The following is a 21,706-nucleotide window of genomic DNA, read 5'->3' on the forward strand; positions in this document are numbered from 1 at the left end:
CAGTCTGTTGCCCACACAGGATTGCACTGCTCCCTGAGGAAATCGCCATTCAAGGACCTGGCTTGAGACAACGAGGGCTAATAGCAAGCTGCAGGCTGCAAAATGCTGTGATTTTGTTCGTTGTCACAGCTCCCAGGCTCTGCTCCTGGCCAGGGACAGACTTGTCCATTTGTCCCGCCACCGCCCAAACGCACAGCAGGAGGGAATGAAGGTGGGAGGGGGAAGGCACAGCTCAGGCTCTGCAAAGCAAGTGTTTAAGTTTGATAGGAACCACCGGTCTCCATGCCACCAATGGGAAGATCCTGGACTCAGCACAAACACTTCTGCTCTGCAAGAATTGGCAGCAGGCAGAGGAACCAGGAGGATGGTGCTCGGTGTGGACCTGGCGAGGCTGCAGTGGGCGCACGCTTCTCACTTCCCTTCTCTGCATGGGGAGCCTTGCCTTGACATGTCACATGGCACATTGCTCCATTTCCCTTATATTTTAAAACATGCTTCCTCAATATAAATATTGACCCTTAATTCCTCTAGAGTTCAGCAAAATTCCTTTTGTTCCAAGGGATGGAGCCAGGGAGGTGCCACGGTCCCCAGCGATGTGCCAGAGCTCCTGGCTCCCCAGGAAGGGAAAGGGGATGGGAAAAACTCACTCCAGAGCTAAACCTGACAAAGCCAAGTCCTGCTGCCCTTGTTTTGCACCACCTCGGCCTCGTGTGGAGGTGGATGCCTCCCCACCAGGTCCCGGTGTTTTGGCTTAGCTCAGAACGTGGGAGCTGCATAGTTGTTCCAGCTCCAGGGCTGTACCAAGCTCTCCATGACTGCTCCACTGGCAGCAAAACCTTTCAGCCCATCATCCACTTTGTGTTTAAGTAAACAAGGAGCCGTTATATCTTTTAAAGGGGATTCCATTTCAGCACAATGATAAACGAGCAGCATACCAAGCGGAGAGAGAGAGGTTCTTAAAGTCATCCTTTCAGTTGTTTATGGATCTTGTTCAGACGATTCCCGAAGGCCTCCCAGCTGAAAGATCAGATCTCATTTTGCTCTCTAGCCTCAGCTAGCCTGTGAAATAAGTATTTTGTTTGCAACCTGGCACTGCATGTAAGCAAACTCATTTTTCCCTTCCGCTTTTCAGCAGCAATAGTCAGTAACCTTTTCACAAACCTCAGCTTGCTAATTCAGGAACTCCTCTTCCTTCCCTCCTGCTTCAGTATCTCAATCCAGTTCTCAACAAGGATTAAAGAGAAGAGAGAGTGCATTAGTAAGGTTTTAGACACTAAGGCTCTGTTAACTAACTGCATTCCCTACAGTAACTCATGGCAATACTTGCACAAATATTTCAAAACTCAACTGCATATAATAAATCAACACAGCATATCTTGTAGAAATTTTTAGAGTTTCTTAGAAAAACTGAAGAACTTCTTTCTGTTGCACCCTTTTCCCTTTTTTCTTCCTTTTTCTTTTTTTTCATAGCAAAATGGGAGGAAAGAGGGAGAAAGGCAAAGGAAAGTTTAAAACGTGTATTAGGAAAATCAGGATTTTTCACTATGGATGGTTGAAGATGAAATTTAGAAAACTTAGAAGGAAAATATGAAAAAGAAAAGTCAAATTTCTTGTTTTTTATTTTTTAATCAGCTTAAAAATAGTGCTTTTTCCCACTCTCAGAGAGCTGGTTCATTGAAGAACTTAGAAACATTTTGCCTTTGACCAACGTGGTTTGCACGCTGAGTTCAACAGTCCAAACCAGAGATTGCCTTAGGTTGATGTCATCTCGACTCACACCCACATGACTGCTCTCTTTCAGTCCACCAAATAATACCTGTTGTGGTGTTCTCTCCGTGGCATCACTGTAAAATGCTTCTTTAAACACATTAATAAATAAATGGGTTTGCTGAACAAGCTCTGTTTGCTTTATTCACCCCAACTGGGGTCAAATCCCTAATGATTGAAATTAGCTAGAAATCAGGAGTGAGAAGGTCTCTCCTGAAGTAATCTGCCCACCCACCTCCATCCAGGAGCCAAATGTACCCCTATGGGTCACGGCACAGAAGTGTTGCTCTGGATTCCACATATATCCATGTTCCACACTTTGACACTTGTAGTACTGGAGAAATAGCTGCTAGGTGTACAGACAGACAGACTGCTCCTTTTTCAGAAATGCCTTTGCATAGAAAAGATCTTCATTCATGCTCTTGAACCATTGGACGGACCTACTCAAAAACTGCAGGAGAGTTGCTAGGCAGTTTACTGAGCTTTGGGATCATTCTCCCTGAACAACAGGGAATGAAGAGTAGGGGCAGTGCATTAACAGCTTGCAGTCACACTTTTGGAATTGTTTCATTTCCATCTTGTTTGCCAAGATTTAGGAGCTGTGGCAGACAAATTGCACCTAACACAGGTTGGCTGTATTACAGTCTTATCCTCTCTGTATAAAGCAGGATTTTTCATCAGCTACAGTCAAGTTACATGTATGCACACCTACTCCTCAAACAACGATTTACTACTTTTCCACTCCTGTGGAGGTGGAGGCAGTGTATACACTTCTTAGTTCGTGTTTATGTTAAAACCGTTTCTCACTCAGAAGAAATCTTAGCTTTGATGAAAGGAAATGTAGTAGGATGTTGAAACGCTGTCTGAAAACATTAGAAGAAATATTTTACACATATTTACTCGCACGTTTTATTATGTCAATAGTTTTCATAGGGTGAGATGTTAGGGATAACATTAAGAAAAAAAAAAACTCTAAGTAAATTACAGAAATACCATCTCTGTATAATCAGTCACCACAAATAAATCACTTCGCTGGCATTTATAAGGATAATAATATATCATACCCAACTGAATGCCAAACCGTGGCACAGATGGAGCTGCTTGCCAGAATTTTAGAAGAGCAGTAGCATCTTTCTAAGTGAAAAAAAAAAAGAGACAATCAGGTAGATGATATGGCTATTTACAGCACAAGCAAAATCAGCTGGTTAGAACTTCATTTGCCATCCCTTTGACTTAGCCTGCTGAAGGCCATGTGAAATCTAGGGATACACAAGGCTAAGATGCGTGATACAGCATGTGCAGCTTTCCAGAAAGGAAGTAATTTTTTTGCAGACTATCAAAATCAAATCACAAATGTAAGATCTTTAGATGCAAGTGCTTTAAATTTCTTGTTAGTAAACAATTCCTGTGAGAGAGATCTGCAGCACCAGCCTAAGTGCAGAGAGCAATGCAGAAGGCTCTGTAAGTCTATGAGAACTGCACAGGATTGAGCACAACTTTTGCTATGAGGGATGGGTTCTGGGGGCACGGAGCAGCCTGGCTTCTCAAAGTCCCTTTTCACCTTTTTGCTTTTGTTCCTTTTTCTCCTATCTCCTCCTTCTAGCTTTCCCCTATTGCTTGTAGTTGCCATTTTAGGAACTCAAAATCCAAGGCAACGATATCTGGGATCGCTCTTGGTTTTGTTTTTTTTTCAGTTAGGGAGCTATCAAACCTGGAGCCCTTTGCCAAGGAGCACTGCCTCCCACTCTAAGTTATATCACTGAAAAAGAACTTGTGAGACGCCGAGAAAATGACTGTGTGATAAATAACCTAAGGTACCTTTTGGCAGTGCTTTGGATCATTTGAAGGCTAGCTATGAAGCTCACTTCTCTTCTTGTTCTCTGCAGGGAGTCACTGCAACAAGGAGAGTAAGATGGCTGATGTTGCTTTTAACTGATTAAATAGAGCAAAGTAGCTCAATACCACATTGAAAAAGTGCTCTGAGTACAAGTCCAGTCTTGTACTGAAGTCTTGGAAATCTCATTTTCCTTCATTTAATTGACAAAATCTGTAGATCATACAAGGAAGACAGTCCCTGCCAAAAATCAAACATCACTAGTTTTTAATAATACTATGGGAATAACCCCTTAGAACATATGCAATTATGGCAATGAGTCATTCTGATGGCATCACATAACCACATTCACTGGGATTTTGACAAGGAAGAGGCCACAGAAAATTCCAAATGCTTTCAATTCAGCAGCGGTCAGGCTGGTCTTGTCAATGGAAATGAGGGTGTTTGGCAGATCCACTGGGCCTGGTGCACATTGCTGAGCCCCCTGTCCCAGCCAGTATGTGGTATGGACAACAACTCACTGTCAGTAACTCAAAAAGAAGAAAAAAAAAGTTAAAAAGTTGAAATGAGAGTACGCATCAATGGTAAATGAAAAGCTGGTGAATCACACAGCAATGTAAAATTAGTTGTAAAATAAACTAATCTGACCCATATGTTAGCTGATAAGCAAGTCCAGCAACCACAGCTCCAGAGATGCTGCAGTTAAACGCTAGCAGTTAGCCTCAGTAATGTAAGTTTAGCCTGGAAAAACTTGAGAGAGAGGTGGGTTCAGCTGAAAAAATGAATTTCTTCCAATTTGAATACAATTCCCATATGTTATCAGCATCGTGTTTCCTTATGACAGAAAACATGGGGCCCACTCTGGCTTGGATGACAGGGCTCACCATGAGCGAGGCTGGAGAAAAAGCTGCTTGTGCCAAAGCTTTCAAAGTGGAAATTTTCTGATTAACTCAGATGCATTACCAATAAAAGTCCTCCATGACATAACCTAATGTCTAACGCTATTACTGTTCTTTTAAAGAAAGAAACAGCAATTTTCTGGATGCATTCCAAGACATTTTGCAAACAATAAAAGGAGTGTTTTCTTAAGGAGAAGGAAGAAAGAGCGGGGAAGAACAGGGCAAGTATTACTCAACTATTTAGTCTAAAAATTTGAAAATCAAAAGGATTTTCTGACAGATTAATATCAACTTTAATAGAAAACACACTTGTCCCGAGAAAACTCTTCTACATAAGCCTCGAGTCTGATAGTTTAAACAATTATCTACAATTTGGAACTAATTTTTTTATGCCCACATCACTGTGTTTTTTACAGGCCCGAGGCACAGATAATTCCATTAAGAGAAAAAAAGGCTTAAACAAAACAGACTGAAAATTCGAGACTGCCATCTCACAAAGCAGCTCACAAATCTTACTAATTAGGAATACTTTGTACAGAAGGGACCGTGCGCTACCTAAAAGCAAAATGCTGAAAATCATTAAAAGAACACTATCTCGGAAGCTCTGTTATTGTTCTGGATTTAGCAGAACATTAGCAGAACTGCAAGGAAATTGAACTAGCCGTGAATTCTCTGCCACTAATAACTATTTAGGGACGCTGGGACAGACCTTCACTTTGGCAAACGACTCCCCAGAGTGCAGAGCTGCCTGCTCCCAGCCCAACCTCTGCGCTGAATTAACACCATTTCAGCAGGGTTTGGGTAATTCCTCCTAGGTGTGGATCTTTCCAATTTCTAGTGAAATCTGGCTGAACGTAGCATAGTCTTCAGGATTATAATTAGCCTAAAATGCAATTTAGACTGTTGCAAGGTCTGTGCAATTCTTTACGTGCATGTAAATGAGTGTGTTGTCATTTGTGATTTTGACCAGTCGGTGCCAGGAGCCCGGGACAAACAACTTTGTGCCTGTAAACACCCTGGTGCACCCCGCTGCCTGCAGCTCGCTCCCCAGCACTCCCCCCAGCTTTCCCGCATCAGCAGACCGCTTTGCTGACTGCATGCATTCATCTGCAAATGGAAATAAGTCCTAATGCTAAGCTCCCAAATGATTCTTATTATGTTTCTGTGAACAAACGGCATTTCAAAAACAATGAGGGCTCCCGTGCCAGCACTCTCGTTGTTACAGCCCTTTGAAACGCCTGCAGTCTGCTCACTGTCCAGGGTGGACAGCCGGGGACTGAGCAAGAGTCAGAGGAAAACTTGTGGAGGACCGGAGGCCGCGCCCCCGGGCACACAGCGGGAGCCGGCGGGCACCAGGCGGGCAAGGCCAGGCGGTGGGTGCGGGCACAGCCCCTTTGGGAACCAGCATCGCTTGGCCTCGCCCGCGGGATGTGTAACGGTGGGGAGAGGTGGGTAACGATGGGTAGCGGTGATAGGGCCAGGTCTTGGGGCGGCGAGGCCCACGCGTTGCCATGGCAACCGGCCGTGAGAGGCGGTGCCTAGCGGTTGCCATAGCAACCTGGGGGCGCCTGCGCAGCCGGGAAATAGAGCTGCCGGAAGTGCGTCATCACGCTGCCCTCACGCCGGAAGTACACGTTCCGCTGCTTCCGGCTCGAGACCGCGCGTGCGGTGGAGTGGTGTCTCCGTTTGGTCCGGTCCCGGCGGCACCATGGTGAAGCCACGCTATAAAGGCCGCAGCACCATCAACCCGTCCCGCGCCAGCACCAATCCCGGTACGTTGGGCGTTGCGATCTTAAACGTGTCCTTATCGCATCGTAACGGGCCGGACCGAATTGTGCCGGCCGGGTCTAACAGTGCTTTCTTTCCTCAGATCGCGTGGCTGGCGCGGGCGGGAACAACATGCGGGACCGAGCCACCATCCGCCGCCTTAACATGTACCGGCAGAAGGAGCGGAGGTGAGCGCGGCCGTGCCCGGTGCTGTGTAGTGCAGTGCCCCTGTCCACTGTGTGCTGTGGTCGGGAGCCACGCGTGGGGCCGCTGCTCGGCCTTCGTGTGGTGGCAGTGTCTTGTTTCTGGGCTGATTTGTGGAATGGTGTGAGCTGGGAAACTTGATCCTGAGCTCTAATCGATGTGTGTCAGGGAATGTAGCTGAAAAGCTGTGATACAGAACAGCTGATGTAATCCCATTCACACAGTCACAGAATGGCCGGGGTTGGAAGGGACCTCAAGGATGATGAATCTCCAACCACTTGCTACATGCAGGGCCACCAACCTCCACATTTCACACCAGCCCAGGCTGCCCAGGGCCCCATCCAGCCTGGCCTTGAACGCTTCCAGGGATGGACGGGGCATCCACAGCCTCTCTAGGCAGCTGTTCCAGCACCTTGCCAATCTCTGTAAAGAAATTCCCCCTGACATCCCACCTAAATCTTCCCTCCCTCAACTTCAAACCATTTCCCCTATCTACTCTTTCAAAGAATTGATGATCCCTGTTGGGATGTCACAAATCCCAAAATGCTCAGAATTCTTTCATGTCCAACCAAAGTGCACCTCAGGATGTCTGAAGAGCCTGACATCTGTAAGGCTATTACTGAAAGACTCAAGTGAGAACCTACAGCTGTGGCACAGTTCCTACCTTATAAATATGCACCTCTGCTATGATGTAGGTGCTGTGGGGGTTCTGAGGTTGCTGGTTAGGCACGTGTCATAGCAGTTTTGTTTTGCCAGCTGTTGATTTGTTTTGAGGTATGACTGGGGGATAGGTTGTGAAAAATTACTAAGTTGAATCCAGGTCTCAAGGTGGAAGTGTCTCTTCTGGCTAGTGTTCAGCATAGGCTGATGGGTAGAACTGATTGTGGAAGTTCCATGTGAGCATGTGAAAGAGAAGAGAAAAATGGTTGGAAATCATGCTTAAGTATGCCTTGCACCCCAATAAGACATTCATCTGCAGTCTTGAAGAGTTCAGTCAAGCTGGAGTGAGAATTGAGAGTTTTGGAGTGTGCTGCAGGAAAAGTACTGTAGTGTGTGTGTATGTTGCATGCTAACTTTTATCAGTTATTTTGAAGTACTTAGCTTGTCCCCAGCCACTTCTTATAAATAAATAGAGTTCAAAACACAAAGGTGCTCAGTGAGGTGTTTTTCAGAGACATTTCTCTGTGATTTGACACAGCAAACAGAAAAAATATCAGCCTAGGATCATCGTGGGGCAGCATATGCCAGCAGGTGTGATAGCTCATCCAACTACCAGTGCTGTGCTGCTGTTTATGAGGGTGGATAGTGATAGGACAAGAGGGAATGGATTTAAACTAAGACAGGGGAGGGTTAGGTTGGATATTAGGAGGAAGTTTTTCACCCAGAGGTAGTGAGGCACTGGAACGGGTTGCCAAAGGAGGTTGTGGATGCTCCATCCCTGGAGGCATTCAAGGCCAGGCTGGATGTGGCTCTGGGCAGCCTGGTCTGCTGGTTGGCAACCCTGCACATAGCAGGCGGTGGAACTAAATGGTCAGTGTGGTCCTTTTCAATCCAGGCCATTCTAGGACTCTATAGTCTTAGTGCAAGCATAGACTTGAATTGGTACTGAGGGATTGAAAGGTGGCTTTGGTGAACAAAAATGCTACAGAGACATATGGCTTCACTGTGTATTTACATGCATTCTCATTTTTCGCTTAGAAACAAACATGGCAAAGTGATTAAACCTCTGCAGTATCAGTCAACAGTGGCACCAGGCACAGTTGCAAGAGTGGAACCGAATATTAAATGGTTTGGTGAGTTTTCTCAGCTTTCAGGCTCTCAATTCAGCAGGCTTGGAATTGGTTGAATTTTGTGTGTGCTTATTTCAGAACTGTGTTTTCAGTGTTGTGTGGGACAGACCTGGAAATGAAGGTGAAATACCCCTCACAGTAGGCAAGCTCATTGGCTTCCACTTTGCACGTTCCTATACCTTGGATATTTGCTTTCTATGTGCTGCTGTTAAGTACATGTTGTAACCTACATATCCTAAGTGTTCTATGGGAACTTTAAAAACTTTCTTTAAGTGATGGAAAGGGGGTGGTTTGTACATGCCAATCTTGAATTTTTTTTTTTTAAATGAGATCTTCAATTTCTTACTATTTTTTATTCCAGTTGAAGTATTTATATTTTCATAATATACTCTGGTTCTCTGAAGCAGTTAAAGATGGGGAATGGTGTAGATGCAGTATTTATTTGCATTTGCAGGGAATACTCGTGTGATCAAGCAATCATCCCTACAGAAATTTCAAGAAGAAATGGAAACTGTCATGAAAGACCCATACAGAGTGGTCATGAAGCAAAGCAAGTTACCAATGTCTCTTTTCCACGATCGGATTAAACCTCACGTGAGTGTCATTCATCTGCACTGGTTTAAGGCTGTGTTATGTGCACAGAGGTATCAGGAATATTATTTATCAGTGGGAAATTTGCTGCATTTGTAGAGGCATTGGAGGAGGAATTGGGGCAGATGTCTTGGAGTGGGATATTTTTGAGGACACAACGCTGCAGATGGTGAAGGCAAAGAAGTATTGTGTTATTTCCCCCTGGTTTGTGAGGTCTGTGTTATGGAATTCACGTTTTCTCACAGGAAATCTACTTCAAAGCACTCTAGGTTAGAATATGGCATTGAAAAAGACTGTCTTAGCTTGCCACCTTATGTTCTAATGCTTCTAATGGTTGATGTGACAAACAGACCTCTTCTGAGGAAGCATCGTTCTGCTAGCATGTGCCCCCTCATGCAGTGGATCTGTCTGAACTCAAGTGTGTGCTTTTCATCTTGAATCAGAAGTCCTGCACGCTGCCTTCATTTCAAGGAGAATTGAGTTTCAAGCACGTAAACCTTTAGTTATTACCAGACTGCTTTCATAATGTCTGAAATATTATTTTGGATTATTGTGAGATACTTTTTCACGTGGAAAGTTGCCAGGTTTGTGTCATAAAAATGTTACCTAAATGAAGGGAAAAGTTACTGTAAACTAAAAGAAGTGTTACAAAAACAAATTATTTCTTTCAGCTATGAATGGCATGCCGTTCCAAGAAAAGTTGGCATTCGTTACAGGCTTCAAATTCTACAGTTTTGACTGTAATTATCCCTGACAAAAATCTGTGAATTTGGCGAGATTTATGCACTTGTTAGAAAAATAAGAAATGATCAAAGATAGCAGCTGAATTTTCATCATTGTAGCCTTAATTACTTTTGACAGCATTTATGCAGAAAGAACTGAAGCATAATTCTTTGGCAAGTGCAGCCTGTTTTGGTGCTTGTTAAATATCCATGTTTATGCTTCTCAAGATTAAGCTGCAGAACTCAAACGCTGTTAGGAAAGTGCCTATAACTCTTGTTAGAGGTTACAGAGTTGCACTGCACTGAGACCTTGTAGGCTGCGTGTCACCAGAGATGGAAAACTGGAGATTGTGGGTGTGTTTCTTCTTTTTTTTTTTGTTCTGTTTTGTTTTTAACAACCCCTCTTTCCGTAGGCCTCCAGAGTTCACATTCTTGACACAGAAACATTTGAAACAACGTTTGGCCCCAAAGCACAGAGGAAAAGGCCAAACCTTGCTGCAACTGATGTGCAGTCTCTGCTGGAGAATGCTGAAGCCTCATCAGAATGTTATGATCAGGGCAAAGACAGAGACCTTGTCACAGAAGACACTGGTGTAAGGTAGATAGGAAGGAGGAATTATTCTCTATTTATATTTCTGAAACATCAGCTTCATTCATTTAAAAAAGAAAAAGTACATCTAGTACCTCCATGAATGCTTCCACTGTCTGCTTGATGAGTATGCAATGAGAAATAAGCTGAATTTGGCTGGATTTTAAGCTGTTTTGTCCCACTATATTTAACTGAACTGCTGCTTCCATGTGACCTTTCTGTTTTCGCTGATAATTCATTGCTTGTTGCATATCTGAAAATTTATGAACTCAGTTATTGGGTTAAATAAGGGACTGGGTCTGATCTCCTCTTTTCTCTGTAAATGGCTAACTGGCTTTAGAGAAGACAGCACTACAGCCCTGTTATTGTGGTTGTTTGATGTCTCTGGTGATCTGCTTCCAGGGATGAAGCACAAGAGGAAATATTTAAGAAAGGACAGTCAAAAAGAATTTGGGGTGAGCTGTACAAGGTAAGCGACACTTATAATTTGCAGCAGGTGTTTGTCTGTCTTTTAGCCTTTATGAAGTCCAGTGCTGCAGCACAGCTTGGAAATCTTGTGTGGCAGTACTCTGAAAAGCTCTGAAAATAGTAGTTATAGATCTTGCCACCTTAAGAAAGTTTTGATCTGCTGAATTTGCTGTATAGTTTCTTAGAACAAAAGTGTCTGTTTGTGCAGGGGCATCTTGAGTGTATAATTCTCTTGCTTGTTTTCCTGTCAGTTTAACTGAACTGACTGATGTAAAGCCATACACTCTTTTCTAACACTGGACTGGTGTTGAACCAGACCATCAACTAGAACAGGAAAAAAACCAGCTGTAGAGTAGAAGGGAGATTCAAGCTCAGTCAGGCAGAGATTTGAAAAATGATTCTTGAGCTCTTGTTCCAGTGGAACAAACATCCTTAAAAGATACGATTGAAAGATGAGCTGGCAGAATGAACAGTTCCTGGGGCTTTACCACAAATAAACCAGCTAGATGCCCTTAAGTTTCTTTAAGGACATGTCATGTTAATAAGGTCTTCTTTGGAGGGCTTTGACCTTCAGTTCTCCATGAGTTACCACCTCTGCTAGAGGAATGGAGTGTGAGAATGAATTAGTTTGGTAAGTGCAGTTCGTTTGCTTTCAGTGACTGTTAGTTGTTAAGCTGCTTGACCTCTTGTTCTGAATTTCTGAATGTAGCTTAGAACTTTCTCATTTAGGCCTAAAAATGCTGGGAATGGTAGAGCAAAACAGATTTCAATAGGATTCTGCCAAAAATGCAGGAAATAGCTGTGAAACAAATTCACTTGGCTTGAAGCAAGTCATGAAATGACAGCTCCCTGCTGTAGATGCTTAGTGGACTAACAGTAGGTCCCTACTTGGTTGTGTTTCATACTGATCCAGCAAACATCCTTTATGGATGGATGGAGATTATTGTTTTTGTCTGCTAAAGCAAATAATTTCATTGTTTGGTTGTAGTGTTTCCCTTCCCAAGTGCTCCTAGAAGCTGTAGTGCATAAAAGCTGCTCACAGCTGTCCAGCCTAAATTTGGAGGGGAATAGGGAAGAGAGAGTAGAGTCTGAGATGGTTACAGGAAAGTAACAGTTGTTCCTAAAGGATATAAGTTTTTATCCTATAAGGATAAGAATTTAGGAAATGACTAATTTATATTTTGGAAATGTATATGACTTTCCTTCTGAGTGATATGTATATCAGATATATATATATATATATATATATATATAATTATTTGTTTTCCTCCAGGTGATAGATTCATCAGATGTTGTTGTTCAAGTTCTTGATGCCAGAGATCCTATGGGCACTCGCTCCCCTCATGTGGAATCTTATCTGAAAAAAGAGAAACACTGGAAACATCTCATTTTTGTCCTGAACAAATGTGATCTTGTTCCTACCTGGGCTACTGTAAGCACAGCCTTGTCCCTCGAGTGTTTTTTTTGTTCCTTTCATAGCCTCTAATCCTGTTGCCAGTCCTTGTTCTAGTTTCTTAAGGGCATAATGTAACTGGGTCAGTGGGAACTCTCTGCTTGCTCACTATAAAAGTAACAATTACCATTTAAATCAGTCCAAGTTTGGCTCAGTAGAGCAACAGTCACCACAAATTCCCTATTTCCTCTGTCTGGATTTAACTGTTCAGCTGATGTCTCCAGAGTATGCTAAATGTTAGTACGTTTAAGATCCATATCCACCACAGCTGGTCTGTTTTATATTGTTAAACTAATTAGCTAGCAATGAAGGCGTTTGGGGAAAATTGTCTTTTTATGAAAACAATAGCCAGTGCTTTTAGCTACTGGGTTGATAAAATGCTTCAAAGATTCTTACATGGCAATTTTTATAGACAGTTGTGTATGTGACTCAAGTGAAAGTGCTGTGTTCTTCTCATAATCAAATTGTTTCACCACCTTTGCAGCACAGCATTCATAACTGAGCAGTGTTTTCCTCTTTAGAAGCGCTGGGTTGCTGTCCTTTCCCAGGAATACCCAACACTTGCTTTTCACGCCAGCCTCACAAACCCTTTTGGCAAAGGTGCTTTCATACAGCTTCTAAGGCAGTTTGGAAAGGTACAGAACAACTGTGGGGCTTTGTGTCGTTTGGGGTTGGAAGGAGGGTGGGGTTAGTATGGGATTTTTCTGTTTTAATGTGTGGGGTACAGTATACTTTCTTTTGGCCATTCTGTCAGCACACAAGCTTCATTCTGTGGAAATGGGAAATACTACCCCTGACAGAGTATTCAGTTGGTACTCTTAGGTCTGATGTGAATGTATAGAGGAAGAGAATATATTTCAGGCCTGTTAATGTCCTGCATATATGCATGTTGTGTTAGGGTGTTCTCCTTTTAAGTACCTTCACTTTCCCAGGAAGTATCTTCATTTTCCCATTCATTTAACTAATCTCAAGACAAGAGAAAATTGTGGTCTCCAGACCACAACTGTCTGTTGTCCCCTGCTGCTGTTTGTATTTGCTTTGTTTTTCAGTCTAAAAGGTTTCTAATTTCAGGCATTTACAAGTAAGTTTAAAGCAGCAAGAAACACATTGGGTTCACATCTTCCTTCTGAAGTAGCAAACATTCTCTTTCATGGTTGGAGTTCTTAGATTCTACCCTTGTACATTTCTCCTGATAGAAAAGAGCTGCTCTCAGTTTTCTTTAATCTGGTAGACTTGGAGCTTTGTTATACAAGACCAAAAGCTGCTAAAACTGCAGAAGTAACTCTGTCATTTTCTATGAGGTATTAAAATGATGTGTCATTTCTTAACAGTTACACTCTGACAAGAAACAGATCAGTGTGGGTTTTATTGGATACCCAAACGTTGGCAAAAGCTCAGTGATCAACACATTGCGGTCTAAGAAGGTCTGCAATGTGGCTCCCATTGCAGGTGAAACTAAGGTAAGAAGACACTGCTGTCTTGAAAATTGTAAAAAAATAATATTAAAAATGTCATTGCATGGTCAGAATCAGAATATATGTAAAATTAGCTCGTTAACATTTTCAAGTCACTGAAATTACACAAGCTGCATGATCCTGAGTTTGAGGGGTGGCTGATGAGTCAGGCATTGTTCTGGAGTGCTGCTGCACAGAAGCATTTCTGAGTTTCTGTGCCTGCCACTCTGCCTGTTCTGCAGCACTGTGTGATCTGAACACTCAACTGCCCTGACTCAGTGTGTGCTAATGCCAAGTTTCTAAGATGACGTCTGTATATTAAATCTGTGTGTTTAAAAGCTGAACTAACAGTTGTGCATGAGAGGAGATAACACGGGGACCACTGATATCTTTCAGGTGTGGCAGTACATCACTTTGATGAGGAGGATTTTTCTCATTGACTGCCCAGGGGTGGTGTATCCATCTGGAGACTCAGAAACAGACATTGTTCTGAAGGGAGTGGTATGTATTTATGCTGTGTGCAGGGAGAATTCTTGATGTTTTCAGTGTGGTGAGTTCACTTTCCAAAGGGTTGATACTTCACCATTCATTTTTAGGTTCAAGTTGAAAAGATTAAGAGCCCTGAAGACCACATTAGTGCGGTGCTGGAAAGAGCCAAACCAGAGTACATCAGAAAGACATACAAAATTGATTTCTGGGAAGATAAAGATGATTTCCTCGAGAAGCTTGCTTCTAGGACTGGAAAACTATTAAAGGTTTGAGAGCATCCTCCATTTACGGGTTGGAAGAGCACGGGGTCTGTTTCTGCACTGAGCATGGGAAATATGTTTCAGTTGCAAAGAGATAATATAAAGATGATATGCCGTGCAAACAAGGACAGAAACTGTTACTGAATTCTTTCAGGGTGGTGAGCCTGATGTGCAAACTGTCAGCAAGATGGTTCTCAACGACTGGCAGAGGGGCAGAATTCCATTCTTTGTGAAGCCACCAAATGCAGAAGCAGGTTCTGAGGTGAGGATCTGAGGTTCTGAGGTGAGGATCTGAGGTTCTGAGGTGAGGATCTGAGGTTCTGAGGTGAGGATCTGAGGTTCTGAGGTGAGGATCTGAGGTTCTGAGGTGAAGCTCGTGTCTCTTCTTGTATATTTTTCCATTTTTGGTAATGATACTCATTGGTGCTTTTGCTTGAGCACCATGTAACTTGGGCTTTTCCTGATGTGATTCAGATGATAGTCATTTAAAATTGGTAGTTACATGGAGAGGAACAGGTAGCAAAGAATTCTTCCACAGAAACATTTGAGCTGTTTTGCAATCATCTGATTAGTAGAAATGTCAGTAATGACCATGTTGTTAGTTATTTTAGGCTTTGTCCAAAGGGATGTTTGGGCAGGCTGTGGATAATGTATCCATTATGGCCTTTCTCCTAGCCACCTGCATTGGAAGGAGCAATGACATCAAGCCAATCTAATAATGAGAAGGAAATTTCTGAGTCTGTTGCATCAAGTATGGAAGCAACAGAAGAGAAGAATAACACAGGCACTGAAATGAAGCAACTCATGGCAAACGTTCGGCAAAACTTTGGGAGGATTAATGTAGCACCTCAGTTCTCAGAAGAAGACCTAATTCCTGTAGATGTGCCAGGCTTTGATGAAACAGACAGCGATTGTCCTGAAGAGGAGGAACAGGAAGAAGAGGAAGAGGAAAATGAGCAACATCAAGGTTCAGTAGAGGCAGGATCACAGCCAACTGTACAGAGTGCCAGGGAGAGCTCGAAGGCAGTTCTTCAGGCTTTGGAGGAGAAGATTGCAAAATGCAAAAAATTTCTGGAGAAGGCCAAAGCCAAGAGATTTTCAGCAATAAGGTATCTGAATCTGTTCAGTGACTCAAGCGTTTTCCTGGGGGAGCATGGGAACGAGATGATAAGTTTCTGTTGTAGTTTCACTCCATTTATGTCCCATTGCCATGGCTTCGCTAGTTTAGCCATAAATGCTTGAGATTTGGCTAAGCAGCAGTTTGTTTTTGAGAGAATGTTCTAAGAATTCCTGTTGGCCGTAATAACAAAGTTTTCTCACTTTTGGAAAGCTGCCTTTTCAGCTATGATTTAGAAACCTGTGGGTAGCAGTATTTCTTCCTTGTATTTTTCCCTGATTTTGACCTTTCTTGAGTAATACAGAGGGCAGTGTCCTCTCTGTATATGAGTCTGTGCATTTACAAGAGTATCCCAGCTTGTGTAACAGGCCCAATTTTAACAGAGTAAATCCCCCAGGTTCATGAGGTCTGATGTCAAGGTTAAGTGTTAAATTTTGCCCTTTGTGCAATGCACAAGTCCAGAAACTCTAGAGACAAAGATTACTGGAATATTTCTTCCATGCAAAGTCTGCGGCTTTGCTGATGACAGGCTGCTGGGACCTATTGGAGATGGATCACTTCTTAGAGATGGCTGCATTTTGTGTTATGGCATTCTTTTATTGCCTGTTTTACCTTTTGTAGAATCCCTAAGCAGCTGAGTGAAAAAGTGTTTGCAAAATCCATGCAGAAGGCTGAAGAGAGCAAAGAAAATGAAGAGAAAGGTAAAACAAAATTAGTAGTTCCTGAACTATGTTTGGAAATCCAATAAGAGAGAAACTAAGTTTTCATTAGCTCCTGACTGCAAGTTCTTCTTTCTCCAGAGCTGTTACTTAAACCTCTGCTTAGTGAGCCTGAACCCAAGGGCTGCTTCATGACCTTGCTGTGGCCTTTATACAGACTGTACAGTTCTGTAGGGTAAAACATGCCCTTGACTACTGAGTGAAGATAAAACAAATGTGCTTTCAGCAGAATGGTGCTGTGGGCGGTTTGCAGTCTCAGCAACATCCGTTCCACATGGTATAGTATTACACAGCAGGGGGTGGAAGTGTTTTGTGACATTAAAAAAGCATAGAGCTACTTCAGGCTATAGATTTTACTGTGGTCACTTTTGAGGGTCTGTGTCTTCAGTTTCCAAAGCAAATTTGATTAAAGGCAAAATAATGTGAAAGAATCCTATACTGACAAGATTGATATTTTTCTAGACTTATGTAAGGCTTTAAGCAATCTGCTTACCAGAAGTGGTTTTCTGGTAAGGGATGGACGTATTGTTTTGGTAAAAGCTCTTAAAATACCACCAAAGGATTGCTTTGCTGAAATGGATGGGACAGTGACCCCCAGTCTTAATTCTGTGGGCACATGGGTGTTGTGGAAGATGCTGGAGTACACGATCTTTGCTGTTTGCAGGTGGCACAGTAAAGAAAAGAAAAAGGAATATAGAAGAGGAGGATGATGAAGACCATTTGGGTCAACAGCCTTGCAAGAAGCTTACATCCAAAGAAGTAAGTGTGATCTCCTGTTGTGTAATAGATGAATGGAGTAATTGAGCTGGCTTTTTCCTGCATGGATTGCCCATTATTATTTGAGAGGTTTGAGACCTGATATTAGTAGCTATCTAATGTGACAGCAGTATGTTCCAGCTGGCCATACAGCCATTAGAGGAACCAGCAGGTAACAATGACAGTGTTGAAAGGGAAATGAAAGGGAAATCCTTTGTAGATAACTGTTCTGCTTACCTAGTGATGCTGGTAAGAGATGAGGAATCTAAATCTGACAGATGAGAAAACTTGGATCTAGATGGGCAAAAGTCAGTGGCTGTTCCATTCTGTCTACAGCAAGAGCTGCTGCTCCTATTTCTTATCATAGAATCACAAGGTTGGAAAGGACCTATAAGATCATCTAGTCCAATTTGTGTTTGTTGAGTCTAGACAGACTGTCTCACTTGGTATTTGTAGCACGTTAAAGTGATGTGTAAGCAAATCCTGTACAAGGATTTGGGGTTTTTTATTGTTTTTTTTTTGGGGGGGGGTATTAATATATATATGGACTATTAGGACTGTCAAAGGAAGACTGACAGGGGAAGACTGAATTCTATTCATGCATGTTTGGTCACAGTTTCTGCTCATCAGTTTTCTTGTAATTCTCCTCCACCTTTGTAGAGATTAAATAGAGATTAAAGTGTATCCTTTTATGTGACGTTTTAAGAGCTTGAGTGGGTGGATTCTTTATAGATGTTTGTATATTCACATCAGTAATGGTTTATATGAAATGATTTATTTCACGTAAGGTATGTGGAATGGAAAGTGAACACTGAAAGAATGCAGGCAAATTCAGGCAGTGGGTACTGTGGGCGTGCTAACACATTTTGTGTGCATTACAGAGGAGACGAGCTGAGAGGCAGCAGCGCTCCAAGAAAGTTGGAGTCCGGTATTATGAAACTCACAACGTGAAAAATAAGAATAAGAACAAGAAAAAAAGTGGCTCGGAGGCACAGAGATCAAAGCACAAGAAATATAAACATAAGCAATAACTGTTTATCCTATTAAATTTTACATAAAACAGCTCTAGTATGCCGTGGCTTTTTTTTAATATAAAACTTGTAGTTCCCAGTCAAAGCTGAGTTTGACTTGTCTGTCTTGTTCCCAGGAGTAACATCTCGTTCTTTTTCTGCATCATCTGAAAGTTCTTTATGTAACTGGATCATGGTATTTCCACATCACCATCTAAGGCCAGTAAACACTGCATTTGCAAAAACACTTCCTGAAATGTTCTTCAGAAGTTGTTCTTCTGGAAATTAGCTTTATGGAGTTGCTTCAGTGAGAACAGGGAGTTATTTATTCTTCCTATTCCTGTTTGCTATTTATAACTAGTTAGTTATGCAGATATCTCAGCTGAAACTTCTGTTTGCTTTCACTGAGAAGTACTGCTTGGAATGGTATCATACATCTTTGTCTCATTAGAAATAGGCACATAGAGAGCTTTGGTATTGCTCATCTTAGGTGACTGCTACTGGTTCCCAAAAAGGATTTTGGTACACAAATAACACCCACTTGCACACCCTCAGGAAGTACTCTAACTGCCTTGTGTCCAAGAACTACCTAAAACTTAATGTGACACACAGTGAGTGTAGACACTTGATAAATTGCTTCTGAATTTTTTACATTTTCAGAGTAAAAAATTTTAGAGATGCTTGCATGTAAAAGCATTTATTAGTTTATTGCTTTGAAGATCTAGCATATTGCCAACTAGCAAGTCCCAGATATGTTCACATATCAAGGAGGTGAATGCTGTGATGGCACAGGAAGAAGGCACAGTTGTTAGGTTTTAAATTTCAATTCTTAATGAGGAAAAAGGGAGAAATAATGCAATTAGACTGCTCTCAGTTACTGGTAAGTGAAAATTCAGTATTGTTTTATGAAGACAAATCCTTGTCATTAATTGCAAACTTTGTGCTCTGACAGCTCTTCTGGCCCCGAAGCCAACAAAAAATTTACTTATTTGGTGCAATGATGCTTTCAAGTTGAGCCTGAAAAGCAAATGGGAGAGTAAGTCAAATTAGATTTAATCTAGAAACTAAAAGCTGTGTGGCTGAAAAGTGATAAATTGTCTGTTAGATATCCAAAGAGAAGAGCCGAGCGATACTGTGGGTACTTCAAGAGGAACAGAGCAGGGGTTTTTCCCTGGCTACTCCATTCCTCACTACATGTTTTATAAATTAGCTTTTCATTCTTGGCATACACACTTGTTGCTTTCTGAGAAGAAAAGAGCTGGCCTTGGCTCCATACAATGAAAGATTCATTTTATAATGTAAAGCATTGAGGAGGAAATTAAATAAAAGCTGTTGAAACAGTGGTCTGAATTCTCTGATTTCAGGCTGGACTATGTTAGCTAAATTAAATATTTGGCTCTCTAGGGTTTGGAACACAAACTGACTCGAGGACAGAAGTAGCTGGGAACAGCAAGTTTTTCAGTTCCTGAGACAACTTGACGCCCAGTGAAGAGATTGATCAGAGAGCTTAAGCAGCATGTAGTGTGGGGGGCTTCCAGGACTTTCAGATTGCTCTCTCCCTAAAGCTGCCATAAAAATAAACTACCACAGTGATATATGCACAGCTGTTAAAATACTTCAAGAGGAAACCTGGGTTCAGCCTTGCACATATTTGCTCCAACAGTTACTGTGTTTTGTACCCTAAAACATTTCAAGATGGCCTGAGGATGTTAATGGTTTAGAAAGGAAAAATGTAGCAATACTAAAGATCAGGAGGGCAGCTTAGTGTAAAGGAAATATTTCAGCTTTAGCCAGAAACATTTATGGTTATGATTACATTTTTTTTTTTTCCCCTTCTGAAAGCAAAGTAATTGACAGAAGCTCTGTTTTCATTAAAGTAGCATACACAGAATTACTCCTTTCAGATTCAAAACAATTTCAGTAATCCAGTCAAGATTACCATGGGACAAAAAGTGTTTTCCATGAGACCGTCTTAGCAAGCAACAAGTGAATAGGAAGAATGCTTCTACCTACATTAGTTACACTTAAAATGTGATGTAACAGATTTCTGGAGGCTACAGATGTCAGTGACATGTGCTCCCCCTTCCTAGGTTTTGCTGTTGTCCATAATTCTATTATTTTAGATAGAAATGGGAAGTTCCAGGAACACGGGATGGCATTCCCACTGTACTACAAGTCTGCTGCTAAATAATTGTATTAAGAAAGCATAAAACTTGTGCTATCTTCCCTCTTCATTAAGAACTTAAAGAAAGTGTTTCATTAATACAGATGCATCGTAAATGTAACTACTATTGAACTGAAAGGATAAAATTAGTTCCTTTCACGTCTTTAATTGCAAAATGCTTGGCTTTACCATCACTAATTAGAACTGCATTTCTTTACTAACCTTCAGCTGTTGATTGGTTCTCTTCAGGAATTGGACCTCGTCAGTGTGTTTCTTTTCCTCTATCTGTCGCCTTTCACTCTCACGTTTCTCAATAGCTTCGCATTTTGCTTTCTCTTCACTCACCAGTCTTTCCAGCTCCCGCTTCTCCTCTTCTAGCTCTTCAATCTCGGAAAATAACACAGATCTCTCACGTTTTGTTTGGTATTAATCAATTTTCTCTTATGGTGAGACAATGCTATGTTGTACGGACTTTAAAATGCCACAGGAATAGTAGCAGATCATTTATGAAATGCATTTCAGCCTTTAAGGCAAGTATTTGAATACACTTTACTGCCATCCAGTGGAAGCAGAAATAATTGATTTTGATCCAAAACTAATAAGCCCATAACATAGCTTTCTTCATGCGATACAGCATGAGGTTAACAGACCAGCTTACTCTTTTTTCCATGTCAGATTTGCCTTGCTCTGCTTGTAGTGCCTTCCGCATGCCAAATGCAATGCTGCTCTCATACAACGTCTGGTAAGCAGCGATTGTCATTTGGATCTCATCCCTGACTCGAAGCAGCAGCAGTCCTCGCTCTGCACAGTTAATTGTGGTTTCACGGATCAGCTCATCTTTAAAAAAAAGGTACAGTGACAGAGTTACATTGAGTTGGGAATGCTGGGTGTGCACAATGTCCAGGGCTAGTTGTCTTTTACCTGTTCTCTGCACCACAAAAGCAGCATTGCTTTAACTGGAGACGGTCATGATTTTGTTTATTGTATTACAGCCGTAGCACCAAGTGCTACCTAACAAAACCACAGGCATGAAGTAGAGGGATGGTACAAGAACAGGTAAGAACACATAACAGCAAAGCCCTTCAAACCTGTAATGGTTTTATGCAACTTTCAGCACTCCAGCAGAGCTCTGCTTAACCAAACACCCATCTCTTGCAGGCAGAAGACCAGCAATATCATCGGTGTAAGAATGGCAAAGGGTTTTAACTTAACTACTGCAATTATGTGTAACTAACACAATGCTAAGCCCCTGTATCTTTTATATACGTGTACAATGCCCGTTCCAGGCTGTTCTTTTCAGGCAGCTGTGTGGATGCCAGGAGCACTGACCAAAGCACTGTGAGTACAGCTCCCTTCGCACGGGGCAGATGCCGGTTTCTCTCGCCTGCCGCTGCTGCAGCTTCAGGTCCAGCTGCTCCTGCAGCTGCACGACGTCCAGCCGGGTGCTGGGAGCGCTGGAAACCTCCTGCACCCACAGCCGGTTGTCCTCCTCCCACGTCCTGCACAGAAAAGCAGCGGGCTCAGCGGGGCAGCCCCGAGGAACGGCTCAGCGGATCCCCAGCCGGCTCACCGCGGCGGTAGGATGGCGTTCAGGATCTCCTGCGGTTCCTTCGCTGACGCGGCGGCGGCGGCCGTGCGAGGTCGGGACGGCGG

At 42.4% G+C, this 21,706-nt stretch overlaps 2 protein-coding genes across 2 annotated transcripts; one reads left to right on the forward strand and one right to left on the reverse strand.

Moving 5' to 3' along the window:
- Positions 1-6,122: 6,122 nt before the first annotated feature.
- GNL2 (G protein nucleolar 2) lies at positions 6,123-17,941 on the forward strand. Its single transcript, XM_010723357.2, has 16 exons — positions 6,123-6,272; positions 6,371-6,455; positions 8,170-8,264; positions 8,716-8,855; positions 9,988-10,172; positions 10,566-10,632; positions 11,905-12,063; positions 12,606-12,719; positions 13,416-13,544; positions 13,935-14,039; positions 14,135-14,293; positions 14,442-14,549; positions 14,963-15,396; positions 16,026-16,105; positions 16,788-16,882; positions 17,761-17,941. The coding sequence occupies exons 1-16, from the start codon at positions 6,209-6,211 to the stop codon at positions 17,908-17,910; spliced, it is 2,169 nt and encodes a 722-aa protein (XP_010721659.1). The 5' UTR covers positions 6,123-6,208; the 3' UTR covers positions 17,911-17,941.
- A 629-nt stretch (positions 17,942-18,570) lies between these two features.
- On the reverse strand, positions 18,571-21,706 carry DNALI1 (dynein axonemal light intermediate chain 1; the record flags this gene model as incomplete). Its single annotated transcript, XM_010723437.3, has 5 exons — positions 18,571-18,906; positions 20,276-20,440; positions 20,712-20,890; positions 21,383-21,552; positions 21,624-21,706. Coding segments are annotated over 5 exons (633 nt in total), but the record flags the coding sequence as incomplete, so codon positions are not given.

The sequence above is a fragment of the Meleagris gallopavo genome, chromosome 25 (genome assembly GCF_000146605.3).
Source record: "Meleagris gallopavo isolate NT-WF06-2002-E0010 breed Aviagen turkey brand Nicholas breeding stock chromosome 25, Turkey_5.1, whole genome shotgun sequence".
In the NCBI taxonomy this organism is placed as follows: domain Eukaryota; kingdom Metazoa; phylum Chordata; class Aves; order Galliformes; family Phasianidae; genus Meleagris; species Meleagris gallopavo.

Bases quoted from the DNA above. Each gene is read 5' to 3' on its own strand.
- GNL2 (XM_010723357.2), top strand. From the start codon at position 6,209: ATGGTGAAGCCACGCTATAAAGGCCGCAGCACCATCAACCCGTCCCGC. The intron at 8,856-9,987 runs GTGAGTGTCATT...CTCTTTCCGTAG, and splicing joins ACGATCGGATTAAACCTCAC to GCCTCCAGAGTTCACATTCT. The intron at 14,040-14,134 runs GTATGTATTTAT...ATTCATTTTTAG, and splicing joins ACATTGTTCTGAAGGGAGTG to GTTCAAGTTGAAAAGATTAA.